The sequence below is a fragment of the Bombus flavifrons genome, chromosome 12, assembly GCF_040668555.2.
Source record: "Bombus flavifrons isolate JBK064 chromosome 12, iyBomFlav1_principal, whole genome shotgun sequence".
Classification (NCBI taxonomy): domain Eukaryota; kingdom Metazoa; phylum Arthropoda; class Insecta; order Hymenoptera; family Apidae; genus Bombus; species Bombus flavifrons.
This window is the reverse complement of record NC_138453.1, coordinates 9,715,923-9,734,945: the sequence shown is the minus strand read 5'-3', so window position 1 is coordinate 9,734,945 and position 19,023 is coordinate 9,715,923. Positions and strand designations below refer to the sequence as shown.

The window sequence follows — 19,023 nt, the reverse complement described above, 5'->3', positions numbered from 1 at the left end:
GACTGTGACAATTTGCAGAGTTACGGGTACGCGCGTACACTTTTGGGTCAGTTTGTTGCGTTACACCTAGACAGGGAAAAGAACGTTGTTACGATAAAAATCTTTGGTCCGACGTGCAAGCAGAGAAGATGTCTTTGTGACAGACCTAAACTTTTCAGGATGTCTCTTGTAATATACTGAATAATCTGTAATTACAAATTACTGGTGAATTGCTTGTTGCGTCCAAAAAATGGTCCCAAGAAAAATTAATTGCTTTCGAAGAAGATACGATCTGGTGTTATTTTTGTAAATGGTCACGTAGAAGTCATACAATAGTCATATAAATAAAATTAAAGCTAATTGCACCAGATTGTGTCTCCTCGAAAGCATTCGATCGTTTTTCCATACATCAAATAATTTAGGAGTAATTTGTGATTATAGATTGAAATAAGACATTCCATATAAAAGGTATAAAGTTATTTCTCGAAATGGAATCTTCCCTGCTGGTGCAATTACGTGAACTGAGCTCGTGGATATTTGTCAAATTCGTAAACACGGTATCATGGTAGTACAGCGTATTAACAGCAGTGCACACTGAACATATACGACAGCATAGCGTGGGTTCTCAGTGTTGAACAATTACGAGGCCAGTTTTCGTGTTTTTCACAGTCATATGTAGCTCGTTTTTCTGTACAATCAAAGCGTTTAGGAGAAGCGAGAAAGATAGTATCTCGTGAAAAAATAGAAAGTAAGTGGTTCGTGTCGATCATTTCGTGAAACGTGTGCAGATTAAACTTGCCGCGTACTTGCAGCGTTTTCACCACTGCCGCGTTCTCCGCATGAATCTCAAACTTGTGAAAACTGTCGCACGCGTTTCTTCCTGCCAGTTTCCTCGATGTTTACGGGCCAATTAGCTTAATACGTGCCTTGCGACTGATCCCAATTCTGATAATTATACCGTCCTTGATAATAAGTTCTCGACCAAACTCAACGGTATTAATTTAACTTCAAATAACTTTTACGATGTAAAACGTTACGATATGTATATCATATCGCTCTAGTGGCGTGCAAATGTTTTCGATCAGACGGATCTTTCGCTTTATAGTCCAAAAGGGGCGTCTAAAAGAATTTTAATTAATAATCAAAGAATACAGCGAATAAAAAAGAACAGTAGAAAATTTATATTTTCTATGAATTTGTCTGTACTTGCTTCGTGGCAACTTACGCTGCGAATATAAATCGCAGATAGTATGCACGTATTTTTCGTGGACAGTTATGAGCAATAGTTTCTCTCGTCTCGGAAAAGGAAAAGCGAAATAAGAAGAAAGGCAACGTTTCGTTGCCGCGACTTACTCGGTTGCTCGAGAGTTGGCATTGTCGTTTTAATTGGACAGCGGTTTCGTTCGTCAAAGGTAACGAGGCGGTACGCGCGACTGGTGAAAGACTTAATTTGCTGGTTTTACAGAGCTCTCGATTGCATTTCTGCTCGATATGAAACCTTCAGAATACCTTTTTAAAATAGTGTCCTGTCAAATGAGTTAATTGGATCGTCGAAACGCAATTAATCTGCTCGATCTGTCCTAGTAACGAAACGACGAATGAGATTTTAACGTTCGTATCTTTACACGCTTATTAACCCTGTGAAAATCCTAGTTCCATTTTTCCTTCTTTCTCGCTCTTCGTTTCCTCATTCCGCAAACATCACCATTCGTTTGTTTTAATTTTTATCTCGCGAAGGTTCGATCATTATCGTCACGAACGTCGAATATTTTATTTCACAGCGACAAGACGAAGGGTAGATTGAAAAGATTTCTTACTTCTACGTAATAACTAAGTTACGTAAAACAATGAAATCGTACATATAGCTTCATAGAATAATAACAAATATAATTTAAAAAGTAATAAACGTGTCTGCACGAAAATATTTACACGAAAAAAATCGTGCCAGTGTTCATTGTGTAACGATTAAAATATTCATAAAAGGATTTCACATTTATCTATAAAGTTATCGGAGTGGTCTGTACAAGATTAATTTTTAATGATTTCGGGTTACGTAGCCAGTTTCAAAAGCACAAAGTCGAACTCGTTCTCGAGCACGAGTAAGATTCGACGAGTGTGACCGATCAAAGAGCAATTACTCAAATCTTTTTTGAAGTTGTTCCAATTAAAGTTCTGATAGAAAGGGTCGTGCGTGATGGTTATTCGTCTGGTAAAAAGAGACGATTGACATCGAATGCTTTAAGATTCAACCTGACTAGATCTTACGAACATCGCGTAATTAATATTCGCTTAATTATCGGAGAATTGAAATACGCTGATTAATAACGTCATGTCGAGTCGTACGGTCGAGAAGCATTTTGACATGTGCCGAGTTTTATTAGTCTTTTATTAAACTTCGTCGATATATTTTAATTAAGAAAATAAATAAATAAAAGAACAACTTTATATACACGTGCCGTTTGAAGTTTTATTAAAAAGTGAGCAAACGTGAAAAAAACCGACCCACGATACTATCGATTTCTAATAGTATTCATTTGGTGCTGGAACAAAATGTCTTGGGCTACTTTGTTACTGTGATGCACACTATATTCGTTATTCTCGTAAAAGACATTTTCGATATAACCTTTGCAAAGATTTCTTAACACTCTGTTTTTCGCATAAATCTACTAATAACTTCGATCAGTAGCCGATGTTTGCTTAGTAAAAAATTTCAAGTATACTTTACGTAACGATCGACTTGCGCGTGATATCAACGTAGTGTCACCGGACATTACCATTCGGTCTGCATTTGACAACACGTTGGTGCAACCGGACGTGAAAGTGTTAATTATTCTTAATTATTCACGAGAAGCTCACACGAGAAACTCGTTTAACTTCGAGGCAGTCGAAGTTGTTCAACAATCATAGCCCACCGAAGTCCATAGATCATTAGAATTCCAGTCAGCCGTAAATGTTCGATAATTGGATATTCGCCGTGGGAGTCAGCGATGGACACGCTGAATATTTTCACGGATGAGCCGAGCGAAAATTTGCAAAACAATTACGCAACTAGGGAATAATTTGTGGCGCGTGCTACGTGCCGTGTCCGACACGAGCTGCTGCGAATAAATGTATCGCCGGCAACGTTGTTAAATAATTGAATTATTAACGACGTCTCATTTTACGTTCGCTTCTATGCGAGCCGCTCGATAATTTGTTCGCGTTGCTTCTTTGAAAATAGACGCGTGGGATCCCGACAGTGGGAAAATACGTATGTATAGCGCGCATATAGAGTTTCTACAAGCCGATAACACGAACGACAGTAAGTTACGGCAAGCAAAACGACCCAGTAACGTAAACGAGACATAAACGAGATAAAATGGAGGACGCCACCCCGTCGAGATATGCCAGCCTGGTTTACACGTTGTTGAAGGCTTTAAGGCTTAGCGTTTTCAAGAGGATACGCTGGCTAATCCACCAAAAAGTCATGCGGAGAAACTCCGATAAGGCCTGATGCAGACGAGCGGTTTTCCTCTTGTGCGAGCACGCACGGTTATTGAAAGATAAGCAATGCGCTCGCAGTGACAAAATAATGCTCGTTATTAGATGCGTGACAGTCGTGTACCTACATATAAATACACGGTGGCTACGAAAAGTATTCGTACTAGTAGCATTTTGATCTAAACTCTTGCGAGTTACATACAAATTGAGAATTAAGAAATTAGCGACATGTCTTTCCTGTATGGTTTTCATAGACAAACGTACTTCATCGTCAGCGCACGATATAATTGCAATGGACTGTTGAAACACGGAAAATTCACTCGTCTGCGTCAAGTTCAACCCTTAACTGTTATTCTTGGCTCATATAAGTAATTACAATTTACATTATTTAATATCAAAATATATATCATTTTAGATATAGTTCGAGAAAATGAAACACTTGAAAAATAAGTACTTTACTGCAACGATATCGGTCAAGGGTTAAAAATACTAAGAGGCACAGCTGTCTGTAGATCGGACAGTGAAGAAATCGCGTTTTGTGTTTCGCGTCGACTGCCGATTTTTCGACCAACTTGCAAATGATTGGCATAACGCTGCCAGTCGTCGATAGGCTCTTAATTAGCGGCGACAGCAGGAAGCGGAAAAAGGTCGAGTATATTCGAAGGGAAGAGCACTTGAACAACGGGTTTAGGAAAAGTTCGTCGTCCGGCAAAGGGCGGATTTAATTTCCGGTCCTCGATAGGACACAACCTCGTAATGAACTTTCTTATCGTTCTCCTGCTTGGCTCTGACTCTATCCAATGCCCATTGGTTGCGGCTGAACTTTGAACGGTTAGACGGAGACCGCCATTTGGCCGCATCTACGTGCCAAAGACGATAACGTTCGATAAGATTTTTTTTTTTAAATTCGTCTGTAATTTTTTCTCCGACGCGAGGCCTACTTTTTTATCTCAATCGTCTAAATTTTCTCTTTGCTGTTCTAACCGCGTATCGTTTCACCAGGAATGACACGAAAAGCTCGGAGAAATGAGAAACATTTCAACTAAACGGCGCGAATTTGATACACGGTCGACTTCGTTGGTATGCACCCTATGCTCGCAATCCTTTCGCACTGTTCGCTACGTTTTCCCTGTGTTTCCAATGTTTGCTTCGCTTTCTCGCTATTTTCTATCGTCAATTGTATTCAGGTAATACGCAATGACGAGATTCATGCGGACGATATGTGGCTCGAGTGCGAAATATGACATGCGAAATCCGAAGCTTTACATTTCGCTGATTATTCTCTTTCAAACTGCAAAAAATTCAATTGCGATTCTTTGGACAAAAAGGTCCTGATTATTTGATTCGATCTTGTGCCATCAGCTTGTTACGTACATATGTATACTACCGTCCAAAGTTCCTGAACACACGTTTATCTCTGATCAGATGTATTTCAATTATATAATTAAGGATAAACTGCAACGATAGGATCACGTGGATATTACCTTGCTCCTATTTCTTGGCGCGAAGTCTTCCTTGCTGGCCTTCCGCCGCTTGTCTTTCAGGATCATTCTCGCCGCAGCGAACGCCATTCTGCCGATGCACTTTCTTCCGTCCCTTTAGCAATTTCGAATAAGGAACACGAAACTCGTGCTCAACGATTGATCACACGCGATAATGCACAGCCGAACACCAGTCCGCGTACTTACGAATTAAATTTCCTTTTTATTTTTATTGCTTTTTTTCATCACACGGATTATCGTTGAATTAACGAGAATTTACCACTACGATTTAATCGACACGACGTACGTATGAATATGTATACGTGAATTGAAATTCGCTACGTTTGTACTACGCGATATCTACATGACTCTCCTTCCCTTTTCTTCTCGTATATATCACTAGACTATAACTAATATTGACGTCGTCTTCTCGGGCCGGGCGTCCTTGTTGTTGATGCTTACTCTACTCGCTTCTTGCCCGGTTTCGATTTTTCTTCGATTGGTTTCACACGCGACCGGTCTCGAGAAGGCGAAAAGATCGCTGAACACTATCGTTTACGATTTTGAGGATAAACACAGCCAGGGGTTATCGCGGATTGACTAGATTCAGCTTCCTCGTCTTTGCAGTTTTATCGTGAAATTGACCGTGCGGTGGAGCGACGTCTGGCGTCGCCGTCGGTGTCTCTGTTTCCTGTCGCTTCTCGTGAGTAGCTCGTCGACGGGCTCTCGCGGAAGCTCGACGAGGACATTTGCCTGTCGCGATGTCACCGTTATTTCCGGTGGATTCTTCGTACACGACGTTTCTTCGATAAATATACGCGACGTTTCTTCGATAAATATACGCAACGTTACGCTATCTCTATCTTCCACTTCTTTCTTCTTCTGTTTCCTTTTCTTCTTGCGCGTATTATTCTCCTCTAAACGACTACATACCAGGCGACACGAGCCGCAACTGATGCGTCCTCATGGCTCGATCGATCTGTCATTAGTTGCTATAATTATGGCCATGGATCTGAAAAGAAACAGGTCCGTTGCGGACGACTCGCCTACGTGTCTCGATCGATCCTCGAACGATGTTTTCAAACCCAAGTAACGAGGTGCACAGCCTGCCCGTTTGAATAATTAAACACCCGCCATCATCTTGTCGGTCATTTCGTCGGGCTATTTTCGCGCGATCGCCCGTCTAAAATAACCGGAAATTATGTCTTAAAAAAGGACTTAACTTTCTCTCTGATTTGTTGCCAGTGGACGTTAGCCTCGATATGGCTCAAGGACCAAATACAATCAACAAATGATTATAAAATATCGAAATAATTACGGCTAGCTGTTTCATTGAAAGTGGCTCAATGTAATTGCAATTAACATTCGTGATAAACGATTCATACACAAAGCTCAGAAAGCTTTTTCATCAGACCACGTACAAACGATGATCTCTTCACCTGCACGGTTGTTCGTTTTTGCAGGCAAAACGCTCGAACCACCATATAACGGAAAAGAACGGCTCGACTCTTGAGCAAGGCTTGTTTTTGAAGAGGCGTCGACAAGCCCTATTGGAGATGACGAGAAACGAAAGTAGAATGGGCAGTGTTTGCGTCTGCCCTGAGCCGCGAAACTTTTCTAATTAAATTCGTTCGCCTAACGCCTCGATAGATTTCGCAGAGGAACGTGAAAGGCACAAAAAGGAAATCGAGGAGAGCTCGAACGAAACCTTTTCACACCGTATGCTTCCGCGTTTTACACGAGCATAAAGATTCCGTGGAAAAACGTAGCGTCAGCCACTTGCGTAAATCTTGCGCGCACTTTCGACCCTTTTGCCGTAAAAAAAATTCGGCTCGTACCAAAAGCCCACTCGTCGTAAGAGTATAAAATATTTTCCTTTGCATGATAATGGCGGGGCATTACACTGCGTATAATTTATCCAGTTATTTACGGAGGAAAACTCGTTAGAAAAATCCGTACACTTCTGCTCGTAAGTATTAGAATACATAGTGGTTTTTTCATTCAAATTGATTTGTAAGGCTAACGAGAGGTACACGATGAATTAAAAATCGTACTTTTATAATTATTCTTCGAACTTTCGTAATGTTCTAACCTAACTCCTATTGAAATCTTTTCATACAAATTAAATGCGCTACTTGGAGGAGTTTTCTTAAGATCTGGCTCGAAGTTTGGTATTAATGAGAACAACTGCAGTGGAAAAATGAAAATAACACGAGTGCTAGAAATAGCTAAATAGCCAAAGTAAGAGAAACATAGCGGATATAGACGAGAAGAAATTTAAGCACAGACGATACTGATTAAGTGATTTAGAAATTCTCTGAATAAGTCCCAAGGATGTAAAGGTACGAAACATGGTATTTTAATTATACGTTTGCCTAAATTTGTCGACGAAAGGATAAGGCCAAAAATTGCACTCGTATTTCTTCTCGTGACGCGTGTCTTCCGACCGTTCCCTGATGGACAGCGAATATTTCTTCGTCTCCGGGATTCTACGAGTGATACATGACTCCTGTTCCACGATTCCGAGGTATCGCGTTTAAATCGTCCGGTTCGCGTAATTTGCGTTTTGCTCTAACGAGATGAAAATTCCACGATAAATTCACATCTCGAGCAAAACATGCCACGAAAATGGAGCAAGTTTAAATCGATGCAACGGGTCGCGTTATTCGTGCCTAAAGCAGGGCCCACCGATGGTAAATTATTTTACCTTGAAAATTCAGCGCTCGATATCGTTCCACTTGGAATTATTTTCGATAAAATTCCATGTATCCGTAAAAGCGTTTTTATAAACGTTTAAGTACTTTCCTGATCTATTATATATACGTATTCCTTGATGATCTCTTATCGCAGAATATTTCTCAAACAACGTTTCGCGTTACGTTAAATAACGAGATGCGATATTGGCGCGAAGTGACAAACGTTTTAAAAAGTACGTATGAATTATCATACTACATACATCAGCTAATGACGAGGATAGAATTGAATGGCGTTAAGATAAGAAAGCAGAAAGCTCAAAGTACGACCTCTTACGATTATAACGAGATGGTATAGTATCTGAGGAATAACGTAAAAAGTCTCGTTAAAAAGTGCTATCCAACGGTGTGCTGTTACAGATTACCTTTCGAGGTGTGGCCGTGCAACGTACGTCTGAATCTACTTAATCGATTCCGCGTGCAAACCCAGCTGCACAGAACCTATCGAATTTTCTATAGAATATTCCGAGCGAAATAACTGCAACGAATTTTGTCGAGATACAATGTTCGTTTAATTCGTAGTCACGGTTACTCGGTGCACGTGTAACGGTTAAATAAATTATATCCTTTATCGATTGGGCCATTGTAATCTAAAATCAGACACGCGCGAACGTGTTTCCGCGAATCGTATCTGATCCGATTTCTGTCCTGTATGACACAACAATATCGACAACGTGTACGACATGTTTCACAAAAAAATATGCTTCTACCTTTTATAAAAAGAAAATTTCGGCTGTATTTCAAACAGACGAATCGTTCTTCCAGTGATTTGAAAAAAAGAGAACATTCAGGGATATTCCCATCATTTTCTTTCGCGTTATTTTTTCCAGCAAGTTTTCTCGTTTTTTATTTTTTAGTTTCGACGAAGTTTATCGTGGAGAAGAAAGAGATTCGATTTTCCCCCGATGAAACGGCAGATGGTAACGATAGTTCGAACGACAGAGTAATAACGTCGATAAGAGCAGCCCATTGAAACTCCAATGAGATTTCTCGAGGATCAGTTTCAGTGAAAAATTGCAATTTCTGCTTGTCCAGGGCTAACAGGTTCTCGGGGAAGCGAACGATTTTAATCGGATGCGTGTATCGACCTGGACGAGAGTCATTTTCCTCTCGAAATCAAAACAACGGATTTCATCCTTTTACGTCTCGGTCGCGCCTGCAAACGTATCGGACGTATCTCGCCAACAATTCCTTCCGATCCATTGCCGATTTTTGCTCCCCTCCTAACTAGATCGTATCCGGGTCATTCCGTTCGATGACGTCCACGAAAAATTCGACAGCCAAAATGAGGGAACCGATACGATAAATGCGAGCGACCAGCCGCGAAATCGAATCGTCGATAACGAACTCTCGATGCACAGGGATCTTCCAGCAATTCCGAAGATTATGCGCATCTCGAATGGAAGTCTCGTTTTCAACGAACGAAAAATTATGTCGATTTTGAAGGAACGACACGTCCACGGGGAAAGATTAATCTAACAGTCTGGCCTACTTCACGGAAAATAAAACAACGATATATTTCTTTGAAAAAGAAGACGGTTCAATGCTGTTTACGTGAACGCCGATAAACGTGATCGACGTCTCCGCTTCTCCTATCGCGAGGCTTTTGATTTATCATTCGAAAAGTTTCGACAGTATGTCCTGAGGGGTAAAAACGAACACAGTGAGAAATCAACGTGTTTCGCGATACCTCAATGTGCTTCTAATGAGAACGTATTGCCGCGTTATCTCGTTCGAACGATACAGACTGAATTTACAATTAGTTGCTACTCCTGTCACGAGCCGCTCGTTTCAGGCTTGTGTGTCGTGGCTGACGTTCCGGCCTCGCCTCCGGCGGAAGCTTAAAACTCGATTAAACGACTACTGATGCAATGTCAATCGGACGAGAAGCCACGGAAACTGGATTAACGTCTGTCAGTGTCGCGTTGTTCGCGTGCATTCGAGACCGAGCGTCGCGTTAAATAAGACTGACAACTCGCGAAGAAATCGAAAGGAAAGTACAGACAATGATCCTTTCAGTTAAGTCAAAGACAATGCTGATAATTCCATCTAAACTATAACTATAACGATCTCTATACTAGTATTAATTAATTAACTAATTAATTTTCAACAGCTCTTCCAAAGAGTCCTTGCTAATATTTATCTAAAGCTTAACACTACGGAGACGCGCAGGTTGCACATACGAAATTTATGAAAGTACGCGAAACGTGCACACAGCACGGTGCTTGTTCTAATTTCTAATATACTGTGCTTTCACTCTCGCGATATCATCCTATTGCAACGCTTTTAAATTAACCAGTAAGAGGATCATCTATAAAATAGGAGAGCGCGATAGTCTATCCTGCGAGTAACGTGAATGGTGACCGAGATCGGAAGGGCGTGACATCGGATAAACGGTGGCGGACGTTACCATCCTTTCTACGTCGCGTTTACATCGAAAATTGTCGTGCCCATTAACCTGCACCCGCAGTTATAAACCTATCGTTGTAAAAATAGAATCGAACCCGATGTTCGATGGATGTTTCAGTTTGTTTTTCAGGCGTCCGTATGTCTGGCGATGAAACAGCAAGTGTGTATGCACGTTGCTGGTATGCAGAGAAATGGAGTCACTAGGCTATCGGTGGCGTGGCTCGTTGTTTAGGTTAACAGCCCCTAGTCACGCACGACCGAACGGATCGCGGCTACATCGTTCTGGATACACGTCCACTCTGTCCTTCCTTTTTAACTCGCTTTATCATTCTAGGATCTCTGCGTAGCCCAATGGCCACGCCGTGTCCCTGGCTTCGATCCGCCAGACCTGCCGCCACCAGCGAATCAAATTGCAGGACACGGGTCTTCACCTTCCGCTGTGATGTACCGGTGATTAAAATTCCTCGTCACTGCGATCCTTGGCTTCGTCTCCCTCCGGGACTCGTCGTTGCAATAGATTTTTCGCTGCAGACGAGCTACACCCGTACGAGATGGCTTATCGTTTCATCCAATCCATCTTCCTAGAAATTGTGCGGATGTAGGCCGTATTCTCGGTATTCTGTGCGCAGCTATCTTCCGCTTAAGCATCCACGTACGAGTTTCCAGTACTATAAACCGATATTAATTCTTTACCGGGAACGAGAAACGTTGTAGAATTCCTTCCCATTAACTTTCTAATTAAAAGCAGGATTTACAAGGGAGAATTTATCGAATATCCGGGAAAAATTCATCCGTGGGCACATTCAAAATTGATTAATTATTTCCTAGCATAGAACGTCCCATGAATTTCTTATCGAGGAAATCAAGGTTGAATTGCTTCATATATAATTTGATGTTTGTTCTCTTTCTATAATCGTAATCATAGAATAAAATAATCATGGGAAAATATTCTTTAGAAAACGGGAATATCTTTGAATACAGATTTCGTGGTCAGTAATTTTGTAATATACGTTTATAACATTGCCATTTATAACGTTGGAAAAATCCTGTCTGCAGAGCTAAAATTCCGAATGCAAAGGATTGATATTGGCCAAACGCGATCAAGAACATTGGCTATCTTAATAAATACGAAACAGTATAAATCGTATAGACAAAGTTGCGGTACGCTCAGCGTTTCATAACGTGCATAGTGAAGATTATCTGTCAGAGCTTCGGGGCATCGATGGGGTCACGTAGTTGGAGTTCGTTAGAGCGTCTAAACGCAGGGTTGGTTATCGGAAGCCAAGGATGGCGAAACTTCCATTAACATTGCTCGAATTATCAATCTGTAGCGCTTTCATTAAGCTTTCGCAGTTCGGAATCGACTTACGCGGAAAACGGTCACCGGAGAGAATCCTTTCCCGAAATCCTATCTTTCGTGCGTCCCGGTCCATCTTTGTTACTCCCGTGGGAAGTTGGTGTGGAGGTAGTATTGATCACTCCCATGCTGCGCCCACCTCCACCCTCTACGTCCTCCGACCTCTGTTTTCCATCCTCCGTTCTGCATCCTCCGTCCTTTATCCTGCACCCTCTTCAATCTGCCACCTTCCACGTTTCGTCTTCACGCTCTTCGTCCCTTTGTTCAATCGTTATTCCTTGATCCATCGTATCTTCCACGAAATAACATCTTACACTGTTATGATGTTTCAGAAAGTTGGGGTCAAACCTCGAGAAGAACATGTAGCACACATCGAAACAAGCAAAAGGATCTTAATTAACACGGGTACGAATGTTAACGAGTTTTAAAGTTGCAAGAAGTTTTCAACTGTGAGCTTGCAAAGACATATTACAATTTTTCGCTGTTAGATTAATTATGTAATAATTAATTATGTAATCGTACTTTGATATCGCTTAATAACAACGATAGAAGAATATATAGTTTATCATTTTGGGATTGTAGCGTTCGTGTGCATGTATTGAGTTATTCGCCAATTATTTGCCACTTTTACATTATTTAAATAATGGTTCTGCGAGGAAACGCGGCGGAACGTATGTTGAAATGAATATAAAGTACTGTAAACGGAGCTAGTTGATACCGTATCGATGAAAACGTTTCGCAATTCCGAAGCTAATCATACTTGAACGTTTATTGAAACGTTTTTATTTATTTCGATCGATACTAGGTATATCTTCCTGAGGTTCGATCCTAAATTTTTAAAACACCCTATATAGGCATCAGTCTATTTTCTGGTTCGATTAACGTCTCAATTATGCGGGTGTTAAACCAAAATCAAGCGGAATTAACACGTCGGATTCTCATCTGACGTCATGTTTTTCACTAGACCAGATCCGACAAGGGAACATCCGGTAAAAGCTGTACCAACCGGCTACCCATAAAAGGGATCGTCCTTCTAATAAAAAAAAAAAAAAAAATCTGGTAATCCCGGTCTGAATGGCGGAGGCAAGAATTTCGCTGCTTTTTCGCGTCTGGGCTCGCATTTTTTGTAAGCCGCCCCCGGCACTTCGCAACCAACAGCGTGGTGCGCGCACGCTAAATCCCTTTTTCCGGGGAGAACTTTTCACACAGGCTGCCGTGACTGTGAAAATAGCAGCCGTTTCGAATCGCTGCGAATATTACGCCGAGGATGGAGGATTAACGGCTCCGAAACGGCAAAGACTGCTTTCCGTTGCGTAATCGATACACCACTGCGCGATATCGTTTTGCATTTCCATAGCTCGACCGCCGTGATTTACGATACCCCGATTATTTCCCATCGGGATGAACGCGAAAAACATCACTCGTATCTTTTAAACGTTACTTCCGAAGTTGTATGACGCTCCGTTATTTCGGCCAAGATTCAACCAGAGTTGCAATCGTTGTTTCATCATTGTTCAAGGCTTGTATAATATATATATATATATATATATATATATATATATATATATATATATATTTGTGGTATGAGACAGTTGATTTATAGGAATCGTCAGCGTGGAACTGACTGAAGAAACGTAACGATGCTTACGACACTGGATCGTCGCCAGACTCGACGCCAGGCCACAGACGCAGAATTTCCGCGCTACGTATCAATGTACGATGTAAATGAAATTCTCGTTCACCTTGAAGGGGATGAACAGCGCTTGTTCCACGAGGAAAAAAACACCAGAGCCAGAACCCTTGACGTCACGTCAAGGAAGATTGTATATGTCTCGAAGATTGCGATGGAACATGAAGAAACAATTTGCTCGCGAGTGTATTAAAAGTAACACGCTCGAAGACAGTGCATACCTGTTGCCACGTATAAGCTTGCTGAGATCAAATTTCTTGCTATTTGTATCTTCTCGTGCAATGGAAGAATGACACGTTTCGCGATGTATCGGAGATTTCTAAGCTATCAAAAGCTACGTTCAACTATCAAAGTTACGTTTAACTCCCCCGAACGCCTGCACGTAGTCCTGCGTTTTGCGGAGGAGGCAATTAACCAGCTGAATTGCAAAGTGGTACTTGATGATCCTTTGAAATTTTAATCAAATACCCTAAGAACAAAAGCGCTGACATAGCCGAAAATTTAGATACAAAGAGGTAAAGGTTCTCCTGTATTAACACGATTTGAGTATTCGGTGATATTTAGACAAAGCGTGGGCCTCGATTGTTTGCCCTCTTTCAGGCGCCTTATGTAGCCTGATAGCCTCTCGATTTTTAATCCAGCTACGCTATCGTCTATGAGTATTTCGACACTTCCAAATTATTGGGAATATATAAAATACAGTTCAAAGAAGCACGCATATATTTCTACGATGAAATCATCACTGCTAATAAACCCTTTTTTACTACGTACCAAATACAGTAATGATTTAAATGTAATTATATATATAAATTTTACAAATTCGTAGCATTTGATAAATTCCATCTGTAAAATTGTAAAAGGTAATTCTATAACGTACAACTCGTAATTTGTTAATTTACTAATATACTATTAATGAACTAACGAGTTACAAAGTATAATTATTTATTGATATAATAATTATACGATTCTCTTCCATAATTTTACGATTCTACACCAACTAGGATAATAGATAATTTGTAAAATTGACTTCTAAAATTTCATTTCTTTGATTGTTATCAACCTTCTACTAATTCCATATAATGGTCCATTAATAGTGCTAATAATTATTCACGCGTATCTTGCACAACTTCAGCAAGAAGTCAGTTGTGTAAGAGATCCCTGATGACTAAATACTTCTAGACTTTCACGTAGATCAGGACAAGGTTCCTCTCTTGGAAGGTTGGCATATCCAGGACGAAAGAGTGACGGCTCGAATTTGGGGCAACGTCTTCGACGTGTCAGGCCGGTGTCGGCCAAGAGGAATCTCGCGAACGGTCGCCCGCTCCGGAATATTTACCCAGCCGGGTTTACGTGCCGAAATCGTGCACGTGCGTACGCGTGCGCACGCTACCGTCCAGGTTCACGTCCTACTTACGATATCGAACTGCGGAAGGGCAGGGCACCCCGCAAAACGTTTCTGTCATTCACTATTTATCTGTGTACGCTCGAGCGGACGCGTGTTTTCGCACGCCTTTGTTCCGCCTTCGTTCTGCTTTCGTTCGTCAAAGGCTTGGTCCGCGAGGGAAATTCCTCGGGAAAATCGTTCGACGGTTTAAGTGCCAGCGAGCAACAGATTACGGATTGAATGGGCATTCGAGAGTAATCACGATAATGAGAAGGGATCCGTTCGATCGTCAGCCTGCAGGTAAGGTTGGGATTGTCGGCCAAGTAATTTTGTAATGTCTGTCGCGGTGGAAGCTAATGACGAAAAGTACGAATGGTAGGCTGGAGGGTTTGCTCGTTGAGAAAATAATCGAAATAATTGCGCCAATTAACGATAGGAGCATCTCTAGCAGAGCAACGGCGTAATGCTTCTCGGAGAAATTGCTCGTCGAAGAGGAGAGGCAGTTGAACGATGGCCAAGTGCAACTGTATGGCCATCTCTGTTACGGAAAGAGACTCTGTAATCGACTGGAACGTAATGGAAAGGGTCGCAACACGGAAACAGCAGCTCTGGAAAAGCGTTCACCCATTTACTAAGTAAAGAACTGGAAAGCTTGACGAGACAGTCTAATCATTCGGAAACATCCTGGGAGAATGCGTTAATTTTCTCATCTTCGTGTCTTTCGGCGGTTGAACAAAAGTATTTCAACGTGAAATGATCGACGAATGGAACAATCCGATAGATTCGAAACTATGTGTCTTTAGAAAGTGGTAGAAACGAATAATATTAGTTTAGTTTTTACGTCGATATAACTTGACTAATGTTTTATATTTTAAACGACCCTAGCTTTTCGAATTGTCCTCGGCGCAATCGTAGCGATCGTATGGGTTTCGATTAGATGAAAAATCCGAGTTGTTGGTCGCGTGACTGAATGGTCGAGAGAGTTTTCGTGCGCCACGAAATACGGAAGAAACGCGGGACCAGCGGTCAGGGGTTCGGCCGGCGAAGACGGTGCAGACAACGAACGGAAAACCGGACAGGAAACGAAGGGGTAAACGACAAGGAGATACATCGCGAGGAAACACGATTGTCGTTGATTATCCGAATAAATCGAGCCTATTTCACGCAAGTCGGTCTCCTTCGGCGAGCGATATCCGCCCAAAAGCAAGATCGCTTGAAATTTCACCGAGGTCGGTCGCCCGTTTATCGCCGCCTGACAACCTTCGCGCTCTCCTCCGGGAATAACGAAAAAAATCCTTTGAAATCGCATACCAAGCTCTCGGGAATATCGACGTATTCGTCATTCGCGCCACTTCTATTTTCTCCGAACGTGATCTCGAAAACCCCTTATAAAGAACATCGCGTTTCGTTCGTTGGTTTATCAAGACGCCATGAAATCTTAGAAGGATGCGATATCAAAGGAAATATAGCGTTTTAAATCTGAGGAAGGATATTATTAGCTCCCTGCTTTCCGATATACTAAACGAGATTACTTTAATTTTAGAACGTTACGATTAATACGAAAGTCATCAAGATACTATAACTTAGGATAAGATCGGATTGTTTGAATTAATCTAATCGTGGTCCTTGCATAGAGTAATCAATCTTGTGTATCATGCAAACAATATTACTTTATCTTTAACGTAATCGTGAAAAAATGAGAAAATTCTTCTTCCGTTCATCGTAGCCGTTATATCGAGCCGTAAGTTCCTTCTTCGAGAGCGAGAGTTCTTCAGATTTTCAAGTTATATGGCTTGATGTCGCGTGAGACCGTCTTTCAGACAGTTGACTGAAATATCAACGACATTTGTCAAGCGAGCGGAATATTTCTGCGAGAATTTGCGAGCCGTCGGTGTAACAGCTTTACGCAAATATCATTTGTCAGAGTTTCGTTTCACGACTATGTTTCATAGTCTCGCGTGAACAACGCTCGCGTGTAATTGAACGGAGCATGAGTCGCTTAAATCCCCGCGATCTTATTAGGCTCGTTTCGTGGCTTAAATACCTAGAAAACAAAAGTTTTTCTTAGAAATACACCAACAGGCTGCACGGATTTAAACGTTAAAAGCTTTTCTCGTCCTTTCTCTCCTCGTCAATAATTCCCTTCGACCAAGATCATCGTTGAAAATGAAGGAACGTTATCGAGGGTGCAACGACTTCGCGAACAATAAGCCCTGAAATCTCTTCTCCCTGTGACCGATCTATACCAACCCTGTGAACGTTGACGAGAAATAATAACTACGTAGTCTGTCTGTCAGAAGTTTCTAAAAATAATTTGCTATCGTGAATCACTTAGACCTTCGAAAATGATAACCGTTGGCAAAAGAAGATCAACCCTTGCCACTCACGCGACTATTACAGCTTGACTGAATCGATATACAAAGTATTTCGATAACTATATAATAGACAGAGGGGTGCTTTTACATGAAAAAATAAGCTGATAACATAGAAGATAGAATTTGTTCATACGTCAACCTACATTTCCTATGTTTTACGTTAAGGTCGATTACCTCAAAACGCGATCAATGACCATCGTATACGTTTTTCGCGTCGACACGTTACTCTTTAGATGCTTATCTATCTGGTCGATTATACTGGCGAATAATTAGAGTCCTGCAACCGCAATTTCTTCGCGATCGTTTCAAAGGCACTGTGCGTTTCTCTTTCGTCGTGACAAACTTAATAGCGGTGATCGTTTAGAAAGTGGATCTTTCGCACGTGACACGAGGAATTAGTCTCGCGATTTCGTTGCTACTGGTAGTTGCTATTTACAGAAACGTATTCTGTTCGAGGGCGTCAATTTAGAAACAGGCATAATTGGTAAATTGAGGAAAATTATTGGAGGCGCGCGAGCTTTAACAACGTTCGACACGCAATACGGATATTAATTGCAGTAATTTGAGCGAATGGGCAACAGGTTTGATCAGTGACTGGTTCACTTTCGTCGTGTGGTTCCTCGAAATGGAGAATGCGTCAGACGATTAGCATCTTTTTCTGTGCGTGGAAATTTGAAGAAAATGACGGAAGAAACGCGACGCGATAAGATAAGCTAACACCCAAAGTCATTTTATAGGTTTACGGGCTTCCATAACCTGGTTATCGATTCGTCGAGCGAAATGACAATGTAATATTTCTTCGCTCTGCACTGTTCTATTCGGCGTGCACGTTTTAACATAACCTTGTTACGTGATTTCGTAATTCGTCGATATTACATGTTATCTAAAGTAGCTCACGAAAACATTCGAACAAGTAAAAAGTCATATTTTTCATAGATATCATGAATTAACGATTTAGAAACCTAAGAATAATAGATTTTACTGCTTATTATATGTATCACTTCGTAAACCTATCATTTAATTTATTATTAATTCTATTGACATTTTTCTATATTTTGAAAAACTTAGAAAAATATTTGATCTGATCTGAAGAACATTAATCTGATCATAATTCTGATTCCATTTCTAATTCAGAAATTAAGAAATCTAAAGATAGGGACGAACACGATTTAATCACGCCGTAATATCCTATTATAGGTAATTACGATGATCACGAGCAATGAAATCATATCAATTCGATTTATCCGTAAATTAGTAATATTTTATGAAATATGAACAGTTATCCGGATTATAGAGAATTTAATCATGACATGCCACATTCCAGATTCAACCTTTACTGTGAATTATTAATTCGTCACACTTTGACCAAATCTACGTACCGTTACAACTGTGTATAATACAAGAATAGTATTATTAAAAAATCTGCGGTTGTATACTTTCTTTCGTGGTCACTAAATCCTACGGCTACGAGCTGCCCGTAAATGACAGAATATTATGCGATAGAACAGCCGAAAAGTTTCCAACGTTGGAATTCAATTCTGCAAATGCATACTTCCGTCGCTCGCTTGTGAACGAGCGTCGCGGATACCAAGGCGAAAATTTCAATCGGAACACTATCAATCTTGCGCGGACGTGGTTTTATCGTTCGTTCGCAGGGATGCCTGTATCCCTCTGATTACACCTGTCGCGTGTCCGGATCCATAACGTTCCGCGTTAAATGGACGCGAACGTGTTTTTCATTCAGCTTTTTCAAGAGCCGATCTTCGAAACACTTTGATACAGCACTGGCAACAAATCAGCATTAACAAAGAGCGAGGTCTGGCGCTCGTTCGAATCCACTACTGTGATTGAACGCGCCGAGTCGATCGTCTGTGCAACGTAAAATGGTGAACGTGCGGAATGTTTAAGCGCCCAGGCCAGACGACCGAATAATAGTCGGCCACTATTATTCCGCGAAACGAGACAGGCAGCACGAGATCCCTCGTTATCGAGTGATCCTGCTAGGTATTCCGTTTCTCAGGCTTTCGAAATGTACCTTTCGATCGGAAACACCGGTACAGAAATGGTCCAGTCACTGGACTGGACTTTACGGCAACGTTAACCTCGACGATCGAT

The 19,023-nt window shown here is 41.2% G+C and overlaps 1 protein-coding gene across 5 annotated transcripts in view; it reads right to left on the bottom strand.

The window, feature by feature from the left end:
* The window catches only part of LOC138185673 (calmodulin), an 86,262-nt gene that overhangs the window by 31,980 nt on the left and 35,259 nt on the right, over positions 1–19,023 (bottom strand). For 2 of the 5 annotated variants that reach the window (XM_069124806.1, XM_069124808.1), the window contains exon 2: positions 4,944–5,952. The exons of the other annotated variants lie outside the window; for them this stretch is intronic. In XM_069124806.1, coding sequence (XP_068980907.1) covers positions 4,944–5,030 — 87 coding nt within the window. In that variant the 5' untranslated portion in view covers positions 5,031–5,952. The remainder of the gene's footprint in view (positions 1–4,943; positions 5,953–19,023) is intronic. 5 annotated transcript variants of the gene reach the window in all.